The sequence below is a fragment of the Euphorbia lathyris genome, chromosome 6 (assembly GCF_963576675.1).
Source record: "Euphorbia lathyris chromosome 6, ddEupLath1.1, whole genome shotgun sequence".
Classification (NCBI taxonomy): domain Eukaryota; kingdom Viridiplantae; phylum Streptophyta; class Magnoliopsida; order Malpighiales; family Euphorbiaceae; genus Euphorbia; species Euphorbia lathyris.
In genome coordinates, this window is record NC_088915.1 from 48,793,263 (window position 1) to 48,812,763 (window position 19,501).

Here is a 19,501-nt window from a genome sequence, read left to right on the forward strand (position 1 = left end):
TGCTATCGGCACCCATGACAAGGCTCGGTGGAAGCTACAGAATTTCATCGACATCCTGAGGCATGAAAATTTCATTCAATAGTTCCACATCCCACTCATTGGTGTTTGGTATATAAAGATCAGCAACAATGAGGTCTTTAAGCGTGTCAATCGTCGGTGTAACTATGTGCAGGCTGCCGTTCTATGATCAGCTTTCGTACTTTACAATTGTGGTCATTTCTCAGCCATGGATCTGTCCAGATATTAATGGATTTTCCGTCTCCTATCCGCCACCTCAGCCCTTCGTTTAGCACTAATTGGGAGCTCCAAAGACTCCTCCAGATAAAACTCGGAGAGTGACCCAACCGAGCATGAAGAAAATCCCCCAATGGGTAATATTTTGCTTTGATAACCCTGCTAACAAGAGAATTTGGGTTAGCCATAAGATGCCAACCTTGCTTTCCCAACATTGCTAAATTAAAGGCGGTGAAGTCACGAAAACCAAGACCTCCATTTTCCTTTGGGACACACAGTTTTTCCCATCTCATCCAGTTTATACTGCATTCTCCATTCTTCTTAGTGCCCCACCAGAAAGAATTAAGCATTCGCTGAAGCTCCTCAGCGGTGGATACAGGGAACAAGAATACGCTCATATAGTACACCGGGATAGCTTGACCGACAGCTTTGATTAGTACTGATTTACCTGCTTTAGACAATGATTTTCCCCTCCAGTTCTATAATTTCTGCCACAGTTTATCTCGTAAGTGAGCAAAAATGGCCCTTTTCTGTCTCCCAACCAGTGATGGTAGCCCCAGATAGCGGCCAGTGTCAATCGGCGCGGTCACCCCAAGGATGTGAGAGATCGCATTGGCCAATTCCGGTGCTACATTGCTACTACACATCAGACCTGATTTTCCAAGGTTTACAGCCTGTCCGGATGCTGCTTCATAATCCTCCAGTATCTTCTTTACCACTCGACTCTCTGCAATTGATGCTTTGAAGAACAGAAAGGCATCGTCAGCAAACAATAAGTGACTAATAGGTGGTGCCCCTCGTCCGACCCTACATCCATGTAACTTGTCGTTTGATTCCTCTTTCGCAATTAATGCCGAGAGTCCCTCTACACAAAACAGAAAAAGGAAAGGAGATAGGGGGTCTCCTTGCCTTATCCCGTGTTGTGGAATAATTGGACCTACCATATCGGTGTTCATTCTAACTGAGTATTTGACAGTAGAGACGCACATCATAATCAATTCCACCCATTTGGATTCAAAACCCAATTTCAGCATCATAGCTCTGAGGTAGTTCCAGTCCACCCTGTCATAGGCTTTACTGATATCAATTTTAAGGGCAGCTTCTCCATTCTTTTTATTGATATTGCGTTTCATGCTGTGAATGACCTCAAAGGCAATAATAACATTATCAGTGATGCTTCGCCCCTTAATAGTTTCGGCCTTACAAGGGAATCACGAACTAGGGACCTCAGGAGGATAGGTAGGGTTAATCGCCTCGGACACAAGTGACTTAGATTAGGTTTTAATTCCGTTGTCTAACCAATCTATTTTCATTATCATCGTATCCCTTCATGTTCCTTCGGATAATTACATTGGTAAAAGATCACATAGGAGTAGTATAACTTAATTAGGGGTAGAGTAACTTAATTAGGCATAGAATAATTTAGTTAGAATTAGATAACTTAGCTAGGAATAGTATAATTCAACCTAGGAGTAGATTAACTTAAGAAAAACCAAACTCAAAACCCCCAAAGCCTAGATAACACCTAAGACCAAGTAATTCGATACTTGCAGAAATAAATCATGTGGACGATACCTGGACTTTTCCAGAAATTTATTACTTGATAACGACGGGGGTACACTTATCCCTTAGTGAGTCTCCTTTACGGGAGGCGCATCAGCGAGCACGATCCAATAGGTGAGAGCCTAGGGTGTGTGAGAGTAGGGTTGGGTATCACACAAAGTAATTACAGAATAGTTAATGTCAGATTGAGCATTCGTCACTCCCGATAAGTGGGAGATATATCCAAATGGCCGCTTGTGGTGAATTAACTGAAATTCTTGCAAGGTGATACAGTTAAGAGTAGAAATGAACATTTCACTTAACTTATCTTTTCAGAGTGAATTCAACCTGTACAAGTAAAACCGGACTCTTCGTTATATGTAACCTTGACACATTCCATGGTTATAAGGAATTGACCGACAGGATATAGTTGATAAAGGACCGTATTATACTGTACCTAATACAGAAAGGTTAACGTCAGTTATCAACCTGACTTTTTAATTGCTCTGGGGGAATATCATAGGTTCTGCTAGTAACAGCTCGCGACGGTATTCCGTTATATATATGTTGGAATTAATCGTGATGAATAATTTCAAAGGATATATACAACTAGTGGCAATAAAGAACCTAATGGGTCGCATATGGGACTTGGAATCGGAAGATGAAAACGTAATTAGCGGGACATAGACAATGGGCCGAAATTTATATATTACTTAGGGATATTAATTTAATTTAATAATTGTAATTAGATTATGATTATAAATTAAACTAAAGAATTATCGGATAATATTAATTGGATGTTTTATGCAATTAAAACTCTAATTAATTATCCCTAACATTAATTAATTATTAATTTGATTAATAATTATTATCTAAATATAATTAGTTATTGTTTAGATAATATTAAAGTGCTTATTTAATTATCTAATTAGGAATCCTATTCAGAATAAGATTCCAATTAATTAAATTCCTAACACAACTGGGATTAGGGTTTTGGAAGTCTATTATAAATAGACCCCTAACCTCAGAATTTCGGCCAACACACTATACAGGAGGAGAATGAATTGTTTCGTCGTCGTCTCGGCTAATTTACTTTATTTCTTACTCCCTCTTTGATCTCGTATCGATTTCTGTTAGAGGCAATCATTGAGATTGCTATTCATTAAAGGTTGATTACTGATTAGTTTTTGTTTTTGTGTTGAATCAAACGTTCGTGGTTCACGAGTTGATAATAACAAGTTGTGGGCACTTCGTTTGCAACGGTAGATAGTTCTTCAATAAAGGTATTACTTTCTATCCCTCTTTATATGAAATAACAATTAACAGATCTTGGAAAAGGGAAATAGATAAAATAGATAAAATTTTATTATTCCGCTATGCCTAGGCTTGTCTATTTTCCTACACAGGGTATAGTAGCGTGGAAGCGGAGATTTCGCTTTGAAAACTCGTGGTTGTCTGAGCCGGATTGTTTGGAGAAAATTGAGGAGGCGTGGAATAGTGGTTCTTTTCTGGATATTATGGAGAGACAATCTATGTGTGGGGAGAAGCTGTTTGAATGGGGCAAGGCGATTAGAACGAAGTTTAAGGCGGAAATTTTACGGTGCAGGAGCAAGAGGCCGATTGAAAGGCCACAAGCGTCCCTTCTTGAGGCTCGGCAACAGCTAGATACTATTCTGTTACAGCAGGAAAGCTATTGGCACCAAAGAGCTAAAAAGTTGTGGTTGAAAGGCGGGGATCTAAAATCTAAGTTCTTCCACGCGACGGTCAACAACAGGAGGAAAAAACCCATTATCGACAGATTGCGCAATCCTTTGGGCGAGTGGTGCGACTAGACATCAGGACTTGATCTGGTAATTCACGGTTATTTTTCTAATTTGTTTTCATCTAGCGCTGGTAATATGGAGAATGTGCTTTGTAACGTCGTCCCTAGATTATCTGTTGAACACTATGCTGATCTGTTGAGTGTTTATACGGAGGACGAGATTAAAGGTGCTTTATTTTCAATGCACCTTGATAAAAGCCCTGGTCCGGATGGGTTCAATCCTGGCTTCTATCAGAAACATTGGTAGTTGGTTGGTGGACACGTAACGGAAGTGTGCTTAGCTTGGCTTAATTCGGGGATTTTACCTGATAACATTCATGATACAAATTTGGTTCTAATCCAGAAAAAATCTAGACTCAAAACCATTGCAGACATGAGACCTATAGCATTATATAACGTTATTTACAAGGTTGTGTCGAAAGTCTTAGCAAATAGATTAAAGCGGGTTTTTCATGTTGTTGTCTCGCCTTCTCAAAGCGCTTTTATACCGAGGCGCCTTATTTCTGATAATGCTATGTTGGCTTTTGAGGTTAATCACTTTATTCATCAGAAAATGAATAGGCGAAACGTCTTTGCGGCACTGAAGCTTGATATCGATAAAGCGTATGATAAGGTTGAGTGGGATTTCTTGAGGCATATGATGTTGCAGTTGGGCTTTCCAGTTGCTTGGGACGATCTTGTTATGTAGTGCGTCTGTAAGGTCCATTATAATGTGATTAATGGCAACCATATAGTGGGGCCTATTATTCCTCAGTAGGGACTTAGACAAGGAGATCCAATTTTCCTTTATTTATTTATCCTCTGTGCGGAAGGTCTCTCGCTTTATCTGTCTAATCTCGAAGTGCAAGGCGTGATACACGGTTGTAAGGTGAATGACGCAGCTCCATCGATTTCATATCTTTTTTTCACCGACGAAAGTTATCTCTTTTTCCGGGCAAATAGGAGTGAGGCGGAAGCAATTAAGAAATGTTTGACGGATTATGAGAGGGCATTAGGGCAACGGATTGACTTCCAGAAATCTTCTATTTCGTTTAGTAAGAGCTGTTCGGATCTCAATGGTACAGTGACAAGTTCGGTTCTAGGGGTCTCTAATGTGCGCATGCCTGATACCTGGGTCTTTCGGCAATTGTGGGACGCAGTAGATTACAGGCATTTGGCTTTCTTGCTGATATGGTCCGGGCGAGAATACGTAGTTGGAAAGCCGGGTTTCTATCTCGTGCCGGTAAGGAAGTAATGCTTAAATCTTTGGTTCAGGCTTGGCCAACGTATGTTATAAGCCATTTTTCTATTCCCGATTCACTGCGCTCAGATATTGAAAAAATGATGAATTCCTTCTGGTGGGGTTCAGATGAGTCTGGTAGGCGAAGTCTGCACTGGAAACCCTGGGATCGTCTCTGTTTACCAAAAATTATAGGAGGTTTAGGTTTTCGAAAGATTCGTCAATTTAATCTTGCCCTCTTGGCAAAGCGAGGTTGGCATCTTCTGACTCAGCCGAATTCACTTGTAGCGCAATTTTATAAAGGTGTGTATTATCCTGATTGTTCTTTTTTGGAAGCTTCAATTTCTGATAATTCCAATTTTATTTTGTGAAGTATTTTGGAGGCCCAAGCTCTACTCAAAGAAGGAACCCGACGGTTTGTAGGGTCGGGGAAAGTAGGGATGGCAACGGGTAGGGTACCCGCGGATAATGTCATTCCCAAACCCTTACCCTTTTATTTTTTAATTACCCATACCCGTCCCATTACCCTAACGGGCATAATTTTTGCATCCCATACCCTTCCCATTTAATTCGCGGGTACCCTTATCCGTTAAGAATCAATAAATAAAAAAAATATTACAAATTTAACAAACTATAAATTTAATAAATCATCAATCTAAAAATTGAATAAATTGAACCTTAGTTAATAAGAATAAAGTAGCTTAGTCGTATCACTCAATTGTTGAAAAATAAATGGTTGGGGTTTAAATTCCATATCTTACATCTAAAAAACAATGATATTTATTAATATAATTTTTTTTATGACGGGTACCGGGTACCCTAGGGGGTATTCCCATACCCGTCCCATTACCCTAACGGGTAATGATTTTGATCCCATACCCGTCTCATACCCTTTTATACAGGGTACGGGTAGTCCCATTAGGGTAGGGTAGTGTCGGTACCCACGGGTACACTACCCGTTGCCATCCCTAGAGGGAAGATGTGTGAATATGGGAGGAACCGTGGCTCCCATGTAAAAATAATCCATTCATTGAAAGTGATAAATTAGAGGGATTAGAGGTGGATAAGGTGGCTGATCTGTTTTGCTCGAATGGAAAGCGTTGGGATTTTAATTTCATTCGAGGTATTTTTACACTTCGGGACCAAAATTTAATTGCATAAATTCCGTTGAGTGCTCGTAGTGTGGAGGATGGGTGGTATTGGGCTGAGGATCGTAAAGGGATATATACTGTCAAGAGTGGCTACCGTTGTATTATGCGGGATTTTGTGAGCTCAATTCATCATCAAGCATCACCTCACTAGAATGGTCTTTGGAAAATGGCGGTTCCTCCGAAAGTGAATAATTTTCTATGGAGAGCAATCTCTCACTGCCTCCCCACGATGTTTAATTTGAAAAATTGCTATATTTCGGTGTCAAAAATCTGCCTGCTTTGTAATATTACTGTCGAGGATACTTTCCATGCTTTATGCCGCTGTGATTTCCCATGCGGTGTGGAGAGCTTCTCCGATTGGGGATTTAACTATTAATGTCTTTAATTTTTCTGAGTTCTGGGCTCTCATCTTCAGGAAGCCAAAGGAGATAATTGAGTTATGTGCTTGTGTGTGTTGGATGATTTGGACTCATAGGAATAAAGTGATTTGGCTTAACAAGGTGACCGTGGCTGGCATCATTTTAAAGCGTTCGGTTTCTGCAATTACCGCTTGGAGGCAGGCCCAGGCCTGTCATCGTCAGATTGCTGCTGCTCCTGCTCCTGCTCCGTCGGTTTGGACAGCTCCTCCGTCTGGCTATTTAAAGCTCAATGTTGACGCAGTAGTTTTTGAGAGTGCTTCTCGATCGAGTTTTGGTTGCGGCCTTTGCGATGATAAAGGGGAGTTCATAGCAGCTTGCAGTGGGCTGGTGGAATTTCATTCCGACTCGACGTTGGTGGAGGCTCTATCGATTAGGGAAGCTCTTAGTTGGTTAAAGGAGCAGGGGTGGAACAATGTTCTTGTTGAATCAGATTCGTTGCTTGTGGTGCAATCAATGGCTTACCCGTTAGAGGTTCTTTCACCTTTTAACGCCATAGTCCACGGTTGTTTTTCTCAATTGAACGAGCTTCCTAATAGCTCCATTTCGTTTGTTAGGCGTTCGGCGAATCAAGTTGCTCATACTCTAGCTAGGAATATTATTTCTTCTTTAGCTCGAGAGGAATGGTTAACAAGGCTTCTCGATTCTATTTGTAATTTTTTCCCAGTTGCTTCTTAATATATATTTGCGTTTCAATATATATATATATATATATATATATATATATATATATATATATATGAAGTAGATATATGAAAGTTAATATAATGACAATCCAGTGATGAATTATTTTAAAGTAATGTAAAACCACATTTATATTGGCTAACAAGTAAACACATAGCACACTTGCTATTAAGAAGATAGAGTGTTAAACTTTCTAGTTTTATAAACTAATAGAGTGTTAAATCTCTTAACAAGTAAGTTAAGTTGATTGGATCAAATACATGGAATTATTGGATAAGGATGACAAACAGACAAGTCAAATGTGACTTATCTAGATCCTTAAAAGAAACGATTGAAAGAAACGAATTGTTTAAAACTTATGAAAATGTTATAAAACAATTAAAGTTACATTGGCATGTTTGAGTTTGAATTAAATTTAGAAGTTAAGATTAAATTTAGATGGAACGTTCATAACGCCAATAAAATATAAAATGAATTCTACAATTATATTAAAAATATGAAATTATGTAATTTTAGCTTCTTTTTTTTCAAATTTGTGTTTATATATATTAATAGAAAGATTTAATTTGAATAGAGACAATTTTAAAATTAAGTTATACTAGTAATTAAAAGGAAAAAGAAGTTTGTAGATGAAAAGTGGATTTTATTTATTTATATATTTGTGAAAGAATAAGATTATTGCAGAAAAACTAGAAACATGCACCAACAAAAATAATATGGATTTATGTGGGCTTTCCGATTTGGGGGCTTCGGGTCATAGATTCACTTGGAAACGCAATAGTACCTTTGTTCGTTTGGACAAGGTCTATGCTAATGTGGCTGCCCTGACTTCTTTCCCTGAGTGTTATGTTTTAAATCTTCCGTTCCGTCATTCGGACCATTGCCCTATTTTGTTTAGACTTTTGAGAGGCAACCGACCTAGGGGGAAGAGACCGTTCCGGTACCAGCTGGCGTGGGAGTCCCATCCTAAGTTTAAGGAGTTCGTCCAAGATAATTGGAAACCTCATTCGAATGTCCTGCAAGCTTCTGAAGGGTTCAGGAAGAAGGTGCTTGGTTGGAATAAGAATGTCTTTGGGCACATTATTAGAAGAAAGAATAAGTTGTTAAAAAGGATGGAGGGCGTTCAGCGTAGGTTGGATGTGAGGTTTGATCACAGTTTAGATGGCCTCCTTAGAACCCTTCAGAAGGAGCTGGAAGCTGTGCTTAGGCAGGAGGAGCTTCTCTGGTTCCAGAAGTCTAGGAAATCCTGGATTAGGGATGGGGATCGTAATACCAGGTACTTCCATCTGTCTACTATGATCAGGCGGCAGAGGAATAGAATTGAGGCTATCAAAGATTCTGATCGGGAGTGGGTGTATGAAGATGAGGTGATTCAGAATTTGGCTCTAGAGTTCTATAAGGAGCTTTTCAAAGAGGATCCTGTTCAGCTGGAGAGGGCTCACTCTATTGCTACCTTTCCTTTGATCAGTGAGGATATCAGTCAGAGTGCCTTTCTTCCTATTTCCCGAAAAGAGATTGACCATGCCATCTTCAGCATTGGGGCGTCTAAAGCGCCTGGTATTGATGGTCTTCCAGCTGGCTTCTACCACAAGCACTGGGGTGTTGTGAAGGAGGGTATCTATGAGTTTATCATAGGTGTGTTCAATGGGTCTAAGGATATTGAGCTGGTTAATAGAACTCTGCTGGTCCTTATTCCTAAAATTGATAAGCCTTCTTCCTTTTTGCATATGAGACCCATCAGTCTTTGTAATGTTCTTTACAAGACGATTACAAAAATTGTGGCTAATAGAATCCGTGGCATTCTTCCGGAGATCATTTGTCAGAATCAGGATAGTTTTGTACTCGGTAGACAAATGATGGATAATGTGGTGATTGCCCAAGAAATGGTGCACACTATGAAGATTAGGAAAGGGAAGAAAGGCATTGTGGCTCTTAAGCTGGATTTGGAGAAGGCCTATGATCGCATCAACTGGAACTTCCTGATGGAGAGTCTGGAGAGAGCTAGGATCCCGGACAGTTGGAGAAATCTTATTAAGGTTTGTATTACTTCTCCTGTGTTTCAGGTTATGGTGAATGGGGATATGTCGGAGGAGTTCTCTCCGGGTCGGGGCATCCGTCAGGGTGATCCTATGAGTCCCTTCCTTTTCGTTATTGCTATGGAGAGGCTGTCCCACCTTATTCAAGATGCCATTGATATTGGGAGTTTCCACCCGGTGGCCATCAACAGTTTCTGTCCCCAGGTGACCCACTTATTCTTTGCAGACGATGTCCTTATCTTTCTTGAAGGTAATGAGGAGCAGTTGAGTGTCATTATGGATATTCTGGATTATTTTTGTTCAGCCTCTGGTCAGAGACTTAATATCCAGAAATCTAGGTTGATGTGCTCTAAGAATATGAATCCGAGAATTTGTAAAAGATTAAGTGATTTGTCTGGTATTCCTCTTACTAATTCTCTTGGGAAGTATCTGGGGATTCCTCTCCATAGTGAGAGAGTGTCTAAAGTTTCTTTTAAAGATACTTTGGACAAAGCCAATACGAGGTGTGCCACGTGGAAAGCCAAGACTCTCTCCCTCGCTGGTCGTCTGACTTTAATTCAATCTGTGAATTCCGCTGCTCCCAACCACATCATGCAGGCTTGTCAGCTTCCGAATCCTGTGCTTAATGATCTTGATAAGATTAACCGAAGGTTCCTGTGGGGGGAAGCTGCGGAGGGAAGAAAGATCCACCTGGTGCCTTGGAGTGAGGTTTGTCAGCCCAAAGATTCAGGGGGTTTGGGCATTAGGAGAGCTAAGGATAATAATAAAGTTTTATTAATGAAACTCCTTTGGCGTATGTGGCAATGCCCCTCCTCTCTCTGGGTTCGCCTTCTTTGTGGTAAGTATCGAAAAGATAAGATCTTTGGGGGCCCGAAAGAGAGAGTTATCAATTGTTCCTTCCTCTGGAAAGGGCTTAGCGCCGTTTTTGCTGAGTTTTGCTCGGGGGTTGGTCTGGATGTGGGTAATGGTAAGTCCATAAGCTTCTGGTTTGATACCTGGATTGGGGATAAACCTTTAGTGGATGTGTGCACTTCCCCCCCGCCTAGTGATATCCAAAACTGGAGGTTAGCCGATGTGGTGGACTCTGAAGCTGGGTTTGGCCTAAATTTGATTCTTTCTTTAGCCTTGAGACTCTCCTTAGAATTAGAGGAGTGAAGGTGAGTAATCAAGAGGAAGACATGGATAAGCATTGCTGGGCGCTGACTAACAATGGAGTCTATTCTTGCAAATCTGCCTTTGAAGCTTTTGCTCTTAACAGGACTGATAATCCCTCGGATATTTGGAAGACCATTTGGTCCCTTAAAATCCCCTACCGCATGAGGAGCTTCCTGTGGCTGGGCGTTAAAGACAGATTACTTACTAACTCATATAGATACAGAAGGCATTTGGCGACCTCTGGAGCTTGCGGTAGATGTAGAGGCCATGTTGAATCGTTGTGCCACGCTCTTAGGGATTGCCCTAAGAGTGAAGAGGTTTGGAAGAAAATTCTCCCTTATCATACTTTCTCTTCCTTCATGTCCCATTCTGTGAACGACTGGTTCTCAGATGGTATTAGGGGAAAGTTATTGTCTTATATGGAGCATGGGGACATTTTCTTTGCCATTATTTGTCATCAAGTGTGGAAATGGAGGAACGAGGAGATTTTTGATAATAAAGCTGTGCTTTTGCCTAACTTAGCTGAGTTCTTCTTGAAGAAACTCTCCTCTATTATTGATAGTTTCAAAGGTGAATCCCTTGCCAGATCTTCCCCGAGTAGTGATGTCCACCTCGTGAGCTGGAGCAGGCCGAGAGAGGGGGTTGTGAAGCTGAATACTGATGGTTCCTGCCTCAGTAATGGTAAGATTGCTGCCGGAGGTGTTCTTAGGGATGCGGGAGGCGCCTGGCTTTCTGGGTTTACCCAGAATTTGGGTTTGGGTTCTTCCTTCTCTGCGGAGCTCTGGGGCATTCTCTCTGGGATCCAGCTGGCGATTAGGCTGGGTGTTAAGAGGCTTTCTGTGGAGTCAGATAACTTGGAGGCCATCAATATGATTTTGCGTAGTCATGTCATGAGTCTTCATAGCCGCAACCTTATTAAAGCTATTAAGAGTCTTAGCCCCTCATTTGATATCCTTGAGTTCAGCCACATTTTCCGGGAGCAGAACCGTGTTGCAGATCACTTGGCGGCGGCAGGCCATGAGGGGGTGTTAGGTGTTTCTACCCTTACCGTTCCCCCTATCGCTCTTTCTCCTCTTCTTTTAAGGATATGATTGGGGTTAGCTTTTCTAGGCTAATCCCGGTGTAGTTGCTTGTTTTGCTTTGCTTTCCTTTCCTTTTCTAAAAAAAAAAGAAAAAAAAAAAAAGAAAAGAAACATGCACCAACAAACAGAAGTATGTGGTCTAAATTAGGAGAAAATATTCCAAGATAGGAATTGGAATTAGAATTAGCAATAGCTAACTAATCCTGAAAATTTACTGTACACTCACATCTTTACCCTCAATTGGTCATCCAACCAGAGAAATGAAATAACCGCACTGCTGCCTTCTAGTCGATTTTTGACTTTCTGGATAGATACTGATGATTTATTAGCAATACGCTGTCGTTCTGCCTCTCTTTTTTCTGAAGAAGGCGGCTGTGTCATTTGATTTCACATTGTTATAGAGAAGCGAACAAACTTCACACGATAAGGAGGAAGAAAGCCCTGAATTGCTCCACAAAAACCTTCGTCCATGGAGAACGGTGAAGTTCCTGACAACGCTAACGAACGTATGCCTTCTCTTTCTTCTCTTAATTTACCCTCGCCGAATTCTTTTGTACTTTTCTCAAACTTATCAATTACTTTTATTATCTTGTGCGAATACAGATTGTCCTGGTACTCAATCAGATTTAGCTGGAAAATCCGATGCGTGCCAAGGATGCCCTAACCAAGATGCTTGTGCTACTGCGCCTAAAGGCCCCGATCCTGGTCTCTTCCTACTTCTTTTTTAGTCTCTTTTTTCCAATTTTACCAGCTTATGCGAACTCTAGGTTTAGACTAGGGATGAAATTTCTAGGTTTTATTCGGACTTCTTTATCATTAATAAACATTGATTACTTGTGTATGGATGTTGTTTTGCTCCTAATAGGTTTTGGATATATATAGCATTTGATGTTCTTATCATTTAGTTATAGTTGTTTATATTTCTGCACCCATTTTTTCGTTAGGCTGTTTATACTTCCGTCTGTTCATACGAGGTTGAGTATAGCGCATATTTGGATTGTATTTTCGTTTAGTTAAGCTTCAGATTTGATATGTACTGGTTAATGATTATGTACCATTATTCGTCTATTTTTTTTACCAGCTGTTTGCATAAAAGGAAGGAAAACAAGAAGGGCATTTGAGCCTCACCTAGTAATATGCATCTGATTGTCTTGCTAAATAAGTTTGAGCATTTCATGGGCATACTTCTTTCACTAACAATAATTATCATTTCCTAGAAATACTGAGTAGTTGCCACCCTTTGATGTGGAGTTGCTGGACGGGCTAGGGAACTAAAAAAAAGATTTTAAGTTGCATGCATAGAAAGAGTGGCTATGAAACTATTAGGATTCTGTTTCCAAGAATTGCTGTTTGGGTCAGACAACTTCTAGCAAAAAAATTGGTCTTTTGTCTTTTGATAGGCAGAGTATGTTCATGGACTTGAACAAACTTTCAATCTCTGGTTTCCTTTGGTTGTAAATGGAATTTCCTAGTTGTGTTACAATTTACACATGTAAACCAATTACGGTGGTGGTAGGTTATTTAGCAGATCGTGCAAAAGAACCTACGAGGTGAATCCACTTTTTCGAGATATAAGAGACCTCTAAATCATACAAGAGGTGTTTTTATTTTTTTTATTTTTTTTTTTATCTTTTTTAAGGATAGAAGAAAAAAAACATGAACTGTAATTTCTCTAATAGTTTTCTTAAGCAGCATTGCCTAGGTTTCCCAGTATTATTGAATATTTTGAGATGTATACTTCCAATATGAAGTATATTTGCTCTGAGAATTGTGCTGCTGCTATATTTGATAACATTTTCACTTAAAAGTTTGGTGCTTGTATCAATGCTAATATGCTATATATGTTGGTTTTTGCAGATTTGGTTGCAATTGCAGAACGGATGGCTACTGTAAAGCATAAGATATTGATTTTATCAGGGAAAGGTGGAGTTGGCAAGAGCACATTCTCTGCCCAGCTTGCATTTGCATTAGCAGCTATGGATTTCCAGGTGGGCCTCCTGGACATCGATATTTGTGGACCAAGCATTCCTAAGATGCTTGGCCTAGAAGGTCAAGACATTCACCAAAGCAACCTCGGTTGGTCTCCTGTTTACGTTGAGTCAAACCTTGGGGTCATGTCAATAGGTTTCATGCTCCCGAACCCTGATGAAGCTGTGATATGGAGGGGACCACGAAAGAATGGACTCATCAAGCAATTTCTAAAGGATGTGTACTGGGGAGAGCTTGATTTTCTAGTGGTTGATGCCCCGCCAGGGACCTCTGATGAGCACATCTCAATTGTTCAATTCCTTCAAGCTACTGGAATAGATGGTGCTATTATTGTCACTACTCCACAACAAGTCTCTCTAATAGATGTGCGTAAAGAAGTAAGTTTTTGCAAGAAAGTTGGGGTGGAGGTCCTGGGGGTTGTTGAGAATATGAGTGGCTTGTGTCAACCATTGGTGGATTTTAAATTTATGAAGATGACTGAGACTGGTGAACAAGAAGATGTTACAGAAAAGGTTTCGGAGTATATGCGAGAAAAAGCACCGGAAATGCTAAACTTGATTGCTTGTAGTGAAGTATTTGATAGCAGCGGTGGTGGTGCAATGAAAATGTGCAGAGAAATGGATGTGCCATTTCTTGGGAAGGTACCCTTAGATCCACAACTATGCAAGGCAGCAGAAGAAGGGAGGTCCTGCTTTGCCGATCAGAAGTGTGGAGTAAGTGCTCCTGCCCTGAAGAATATTGTAGAAAAGTTAACGGCGGAAAATAAGTGGCGTTAGATGCAGAATAGTGAAAGAGGTCATATATAATATGTCTGCACAATTTATTCCATATCTTCTGAATTAGTTACTGGTTTTGTTCAGATTTTGTTGACATCATATATAGTGATTTTGAGTCACATAAGATGAAATGCTGTTGACTTGATTTTTGGATCATCTGGGATTCAGTTAAATTGATGTTCATTTGATGAAGCTCCTTTCAGGAGTGGAGGACATGAATAAAAAAAATTAGATTTATCAATGGAAACTTTCATAGCTAAATCTATAATTATTACTCGGAATTTGCGACAAAAATTTCTGTCATGAAGGTTAATCTCACAAAAGAATTGTAAATTTTTAACATATTTTTGCAACCGGAGATTACAGCTAAATGATTGATATTAAAAATAAAAACACACTTCTTACTAATTGATTTATAATGACTGCTACGTACATCTATATATCTCGAAGTGTAAAAGAATTTTCCAATAATGAGTCCTAATTTTGTACCGATGATCCAGCAAATAGGCACGTAAATAACACTTGATTCCCCGTCAGTCTCGACAATATAACTCAATTCTCGAGATCAACGGTCACTACACTTCGACATCTCCGCTCACCCACCACTATTCCGTTTGTCACGCACTCTTAGACCGTATCGCCTCTTCCTCTCCCTGCATATATATACACGTATATAACACCACTCACCATCCAACCCATTCTGTTCCTTTCGCTTCAATCAACCTCCTCATACGGTACAATGGCCAAGATTAAGATCGGTATCAATGGTATGCAAATTTTCCTTCTCCTTTCTATTTCTATTCCTTTTGTTAATGCAAATGCAATTCTTGACATTGGTGTAAACGCTGTTCTAGGATTTGGAAGAATCGGCCGTCTGGTAGCCAGAGTTGCATTGCAGAGAGACGATGTCGAGCTCGTTGCTGTCAACGATCCTTTCATCTCCACTGATTACATGGTTCGTACTTGTTAACTCATGGCTTTATTTGTTGTCCAATGTTATGTGTGTTGGATTTGGTTGTTTATATGTTTTTAGTTTCCAGACATACATGTTCAAATACGATTCTGTTCATGGACAATGGAAGCACCACGATATTAAGGTTAAAGATGATAAGACTCTTCTCTTTGGCGAGAAAGAGGTCACTGTTTTTGGCGCCAGGTACCAAGTGAATATCTGTGTATATGTGCTCATTTATGCTGTTTTTTTCAAGCCTCTGAATTTTATTGTTTTGCTTTGTCCTCAGAAATCCAGAAGAGATTCCATGGGGTGAGACTGGTGCTGATTATGTGGTCGAATCAACTGGAGTTTTCACTGACAAGGACAAAGCTGCTGCACACTTGAAGGTCTGCATAACTTTCTCTAACTTTGGCTGTCATTTTTAAATTATTTGTATGCATATATAGCCAGTTATTGCATTGCTGAATGGGAAATATATTCTAGCAGCACTTTTTCCACCATAAGGAATTTGGTTGCACTTTTATTTCCAAAGTGACACTAACTTTAAAAATGTATGTGCTATTAAGATTGAAAATTTCCTATACTGCTGGCGATGAAAGGGCACTTCAAATGGTGGATAGTGCAGCTGCCAATAATTGTAGAAATTCTTGCAGTAATAGCCATGAACTTTTTCATTTCCATGAATTATATATCGGGTCTTCAGTTTTGAATTTGTTTGTTTATATCTCTGTAGAAATCACTTTTTTTTTTATATATATTTAACAAATTTTCCATTTTTGCTTATAAATTGTGAATATCGAGGGTGTAATTGCTCCGTAAATCCTTCATTTTAACTTTGCTGGTACATACAGTTATTTTCCCCTTCTTTATTTAGGTTGCTTTCTAATCTCAACCAAGCACTGGTTTATCTTGTTTTTAGCATGTCTAGCTCAGAACCATTTTCTGAATTAGAAAATATTTTGGAAATCATGGATTTGATGGAAAAGAGTTGTGCATGATGTACAATATACAAGCAAGCATAGAATTTTTACTTTTGATAAGTATCCTTATATGTTGTAACCAAATCCTTTTTGTTTATCATTTGTATGAGAGTTTGATGCACTAGAATCAACAATCTCCTTTGGGGTACACATTGTGGGCGTAAAGTTAGAGATCCATTTTGATTTGCAACTATAAGTCCTAGTTTTTGCTCCTAATTCAAACATAATCTTATTTTTTTAGATGCTTATAGTATTTATATATATATTATCATAGGGTGGTGCGAAGAAGGTTGTGATCTCTGCCCCAAGCAAGGATGCTCCCATGTTTGTCGTTGGTGTCAATGAGAAGGAATACAAGTCAGACCTTAATATTGTCTCAAATGCTAGCTGCACTACTAATTGTCTAGCACCTTTGGCTAAGGTACGTCTTCATTTCTCTCATAAAAATTTGTGGTTTCATAGTTCAAAAGATAATTTGAGCTTTAACCATAAACACTTTTACCTTTGCAGGTTATCAATGACAGATTTGGTATTGTTGAGGGTCTTATGACCACTGTCCACTCCATTACCGGTGGGTATTCTCAGAATCAAGCTGCAAACTGCAGTAGGTACTTTATTTTTGATTAATTTTCATTTCGTCTTTATTCAGCCACACAAAAGACTGTTGACGGCCCATCAATGAAGGACTGGAGAGGTGGTAGAGCTGCTTCCTTCAATATCATTCCCAGCAGTACTGGGGCTGCTAAGGTACTATGATTGCCATTAATAAGTATTCCTGCAGTCCTCATCTAACATGTCTGGTTGTATATGTAGCTCTTTTCCCGGTTCCTTGAAAAGTTAGTGTTATTAATACACACATCAAATTCTTATAAGCATATTAAATGTAGGCTGTGGGAAAAGTGCTTCCAGCACTGAATGGAAAATTAACCGGAATGGCATTCCGTGTTCCGACAGTTGATGTTTCAGTAGTTGATCTTACTGTGAGACTTGAGAAGAAGGCCACATATGAAGAGATCAAAGCAGCTATAAAGTAAGGATCCAGAAAGTTCAATCTTGAGAAGAAGGCCATATTATGCCTTCTTTATCTAATTTTTGTTACACATAAAAAGCCAGCAGAGGCAAATTTTAGAATTCTGTCTCCATGACATTGCTACTCATAGCCTTTTACCTTGTGAATATACAGGGAAGAATCTGAGGGAAATATGAAAGGGATCCTTGGTTACACTGAAGATGATGTTGTCTCGACTGACTTTGTGGGTGACTGCAGGTTAGAATTGATTAGTATAATAATTATTCTTATTATATGAGTTGGGGCAGGAAACATGAATGCAAAAATGAGCTTCCCTTCCCATATTGATGCCTGTTCCTTGTGTTAATGTTTTGATAGGTCAAGCATCTTTGATGCTAAGGCTGGAATTGCATTGAACGATAACTTTGTGAAACTTGTGTCTTGGTATGACAATGAATGGGGCTACAGGTAATAATCCTTTCCAGTCTTATTCATGCAATGCTATCTTCTTAACCTCTCATTTTCTGACATCAATGCATACTTCTTTTCCTGCAGCTCACGGGTGATCGATTTGATCTGCCACATAGCGTCCGTGTAATGAGTGGCATCCGTGCATTTCCTCCTTTCCGGCTTAGGGATGGCAGTTAGTTTAGTGAAAATATGGAAGAGTTGTTTTGGGAATAATTGAACTTGCTACAGTTCAAACTTGTATAATTTATATCTCGTTGTTCTTCTTTTTTGTTGATTGAAATATATATTTATAGTGTACCTGTCACATTCTGATTATTTTATGTTATTAAAATTTTAAAATTCAAATTTAGCCTATGCATTTGACTACCGAAAATGTAATGATTGCTTAAGAAACTAACCGAAGTGTAGTCCATGTACTAAACAATGTTTTGGGAATGTTTTGGGACTGAATCCGATAAAAGATAAAATTATGGAATATTATAAATGGTGAAAGTATTAAATGATTAAATTTTTAGATAAAAAGTAAAAATAAATACTGAATTTAAAATTTTTTTCACTAGGTTCATTTTTAACCGTTGTTGATAATGGTGATTTCATATGGGTATCAAGTTGACCAAATGTGTGAAAACAGGTAGTCGGAAAAAGTAGAGTAAAAAGGGTTCAATTCGAAGCAACGAGAAAGAATTAGAGATTATTATTCCCAGAAATTGGTGCCAAAATGAGACAATTTGAGGTCTCATGTCGTAAGAGGCGGCACGCTAAGTGGAAGAGAAACAACGTTTACACAACGTGTGGAGTTCTCAACACGTCACGTGAAGAGTCCACGTGACGTATCAATAAGTCACACGTCATGTGATTGAGAACAGAAACTTTCTACTTTTCAAATTAGAATTCACACTGCATGTTAGGAGTTTGACACGACGTGTCACATGCCAAGACCAACGGGCCCTTCTACCTTTCAGCTGCCTCCTATTTATAGTTTTGTCACTGATTATTTACGACTTCTGTCATTGTCACATACAATAGGAAGGAGTAAAATGGTTATTAACCAATTAGCTAGGTCTTTTATGCCTTTTAGTGGCCTAGGGTTGTGATGTTCTCATGCCCGTGAGTTTGTTATGCATTATTAGGTTGTTGCTTTTGCTATTTTGGTTATAGTCATAAAAGTTAGGCCAGTTGTCATACCAATTGTACCCTCAGCAATGTACTACACTACTTTATATGGATCATGCCTTTTGAGAGGCTAGGCATCAATGAAGAATATTATTCCTAATTCCTTCTATTTTCTCTCTTATTCTGTATTCTCCCTTTCTCTCTTTCTAAATTCTAAACCGATTCTCTACATCGGAACCATTAATCCTGATGGTCATCCACTTCATTATGGTTCTATCATTTGGTATTTACTAGTTTGCCATTGACTTGTACTCTGCTCTTTTTAGTCCTTTTAGTTTATGTTAAATTAGTTTGTTCTTAGGAACTTTATTGTAGTTTCATTTATAGAGTTTAGTGAGTATATAAAGCCCAATTTATATCTTGAAATGAATCTTTTTATCAATTAAAATGCAAATCACTCCAATAGAGGCTAGGGTTCACCCTTTTATCAATTAGGGATTTTTAAATTCTTACAAGTTTAGCTTGTAAATTGGGGGTTCCAACTCCTTCAAGTTTAGATTGAGAATCTCTTTGCTAGTTTAAGGTTAAAACCTTCAAACAATTTCTACTGTCAACCTCTCTCTATATCATTTGGTATCAAAATCTTGATCGTCTTCTAATCCAAGACTTCTTCGAACACTTGATTCTATCACAGTTGGAAGAACATCCATGGAATATTTGGATAGAAAAAATAGTATCATCAGACAAGAGATGAAAAATGAAGAACAAAAGATGAAGAACATTTTGGAAAGCCTTAGACAAGAGGTCAGAAGAGATTTTGAGTGATTCTTGAGGCAACTAAATGAAAAATGAGATAAAGTTCTCTCG

General features: G+C 39.0%; 2 protein-coding genes across 2 annotated transcripts; both read left to right on the top strand.

Annotated features, from left to right (window-relative positions):
* The first annotated feature begins 11,689 nt into the window (after window positions 1-11,689).
* Window positions 11,690-14,262, top strand: LOC136232376 (cytosolic Fe-S cluster assembly factor NBP35). The gene is made up of 3 exons (XM_066021493.1): window positions 11,690-11,847; window positions 11,945-12,046; window positions 13,199-14,262. Exons 1-3 carry the CDS (start codon window positions 11,811-11,813, stop codon window positions 14,104-14,106), a joined length of 1,047 nt encoding a protein of 348 aa, XP_065877565.1. The 5' UTR covers window positions 11,690-11,810; the 3' UTR covers window positions 14,107-14,262.
* A 203-nt stretch (window positions 14,263-14,465) lies between these two features.
* Window positions 14,466-17,864, top strand: LOC136232377 (glyceraldehyde-3-phosphate dehydrogenase, cytosolic-like). Its single transcript, XM_066021494.1, has 11 exons — window positions 14,466-14,873; window positions 14,961-15,061; window positions 15,147-15,262; window positions 15,348-15,447; window positions 16,316-16,462; window positions 16,552-16,612; window positions 16,691-16,788; window positions 16,929-17,071; window positions 17,225-17,308; window positions 17,429-17,518; window positions 17,606-17,864. Exons 1-11 carry the CDS (start codon window positions 14,846-14,848, stop codon window positions 17,646-17,648), a joined length of 1,011 nt encoding a protein of 336 aa, XP_065877566.1. The 5' UTR covers window positions 14,466-14,845; the 3' UTR covers window positions 17,649-17,864.
* The last annotated feature ends 1,637 nt before the right edge of the window (window positions 17,865-19,501 follow it).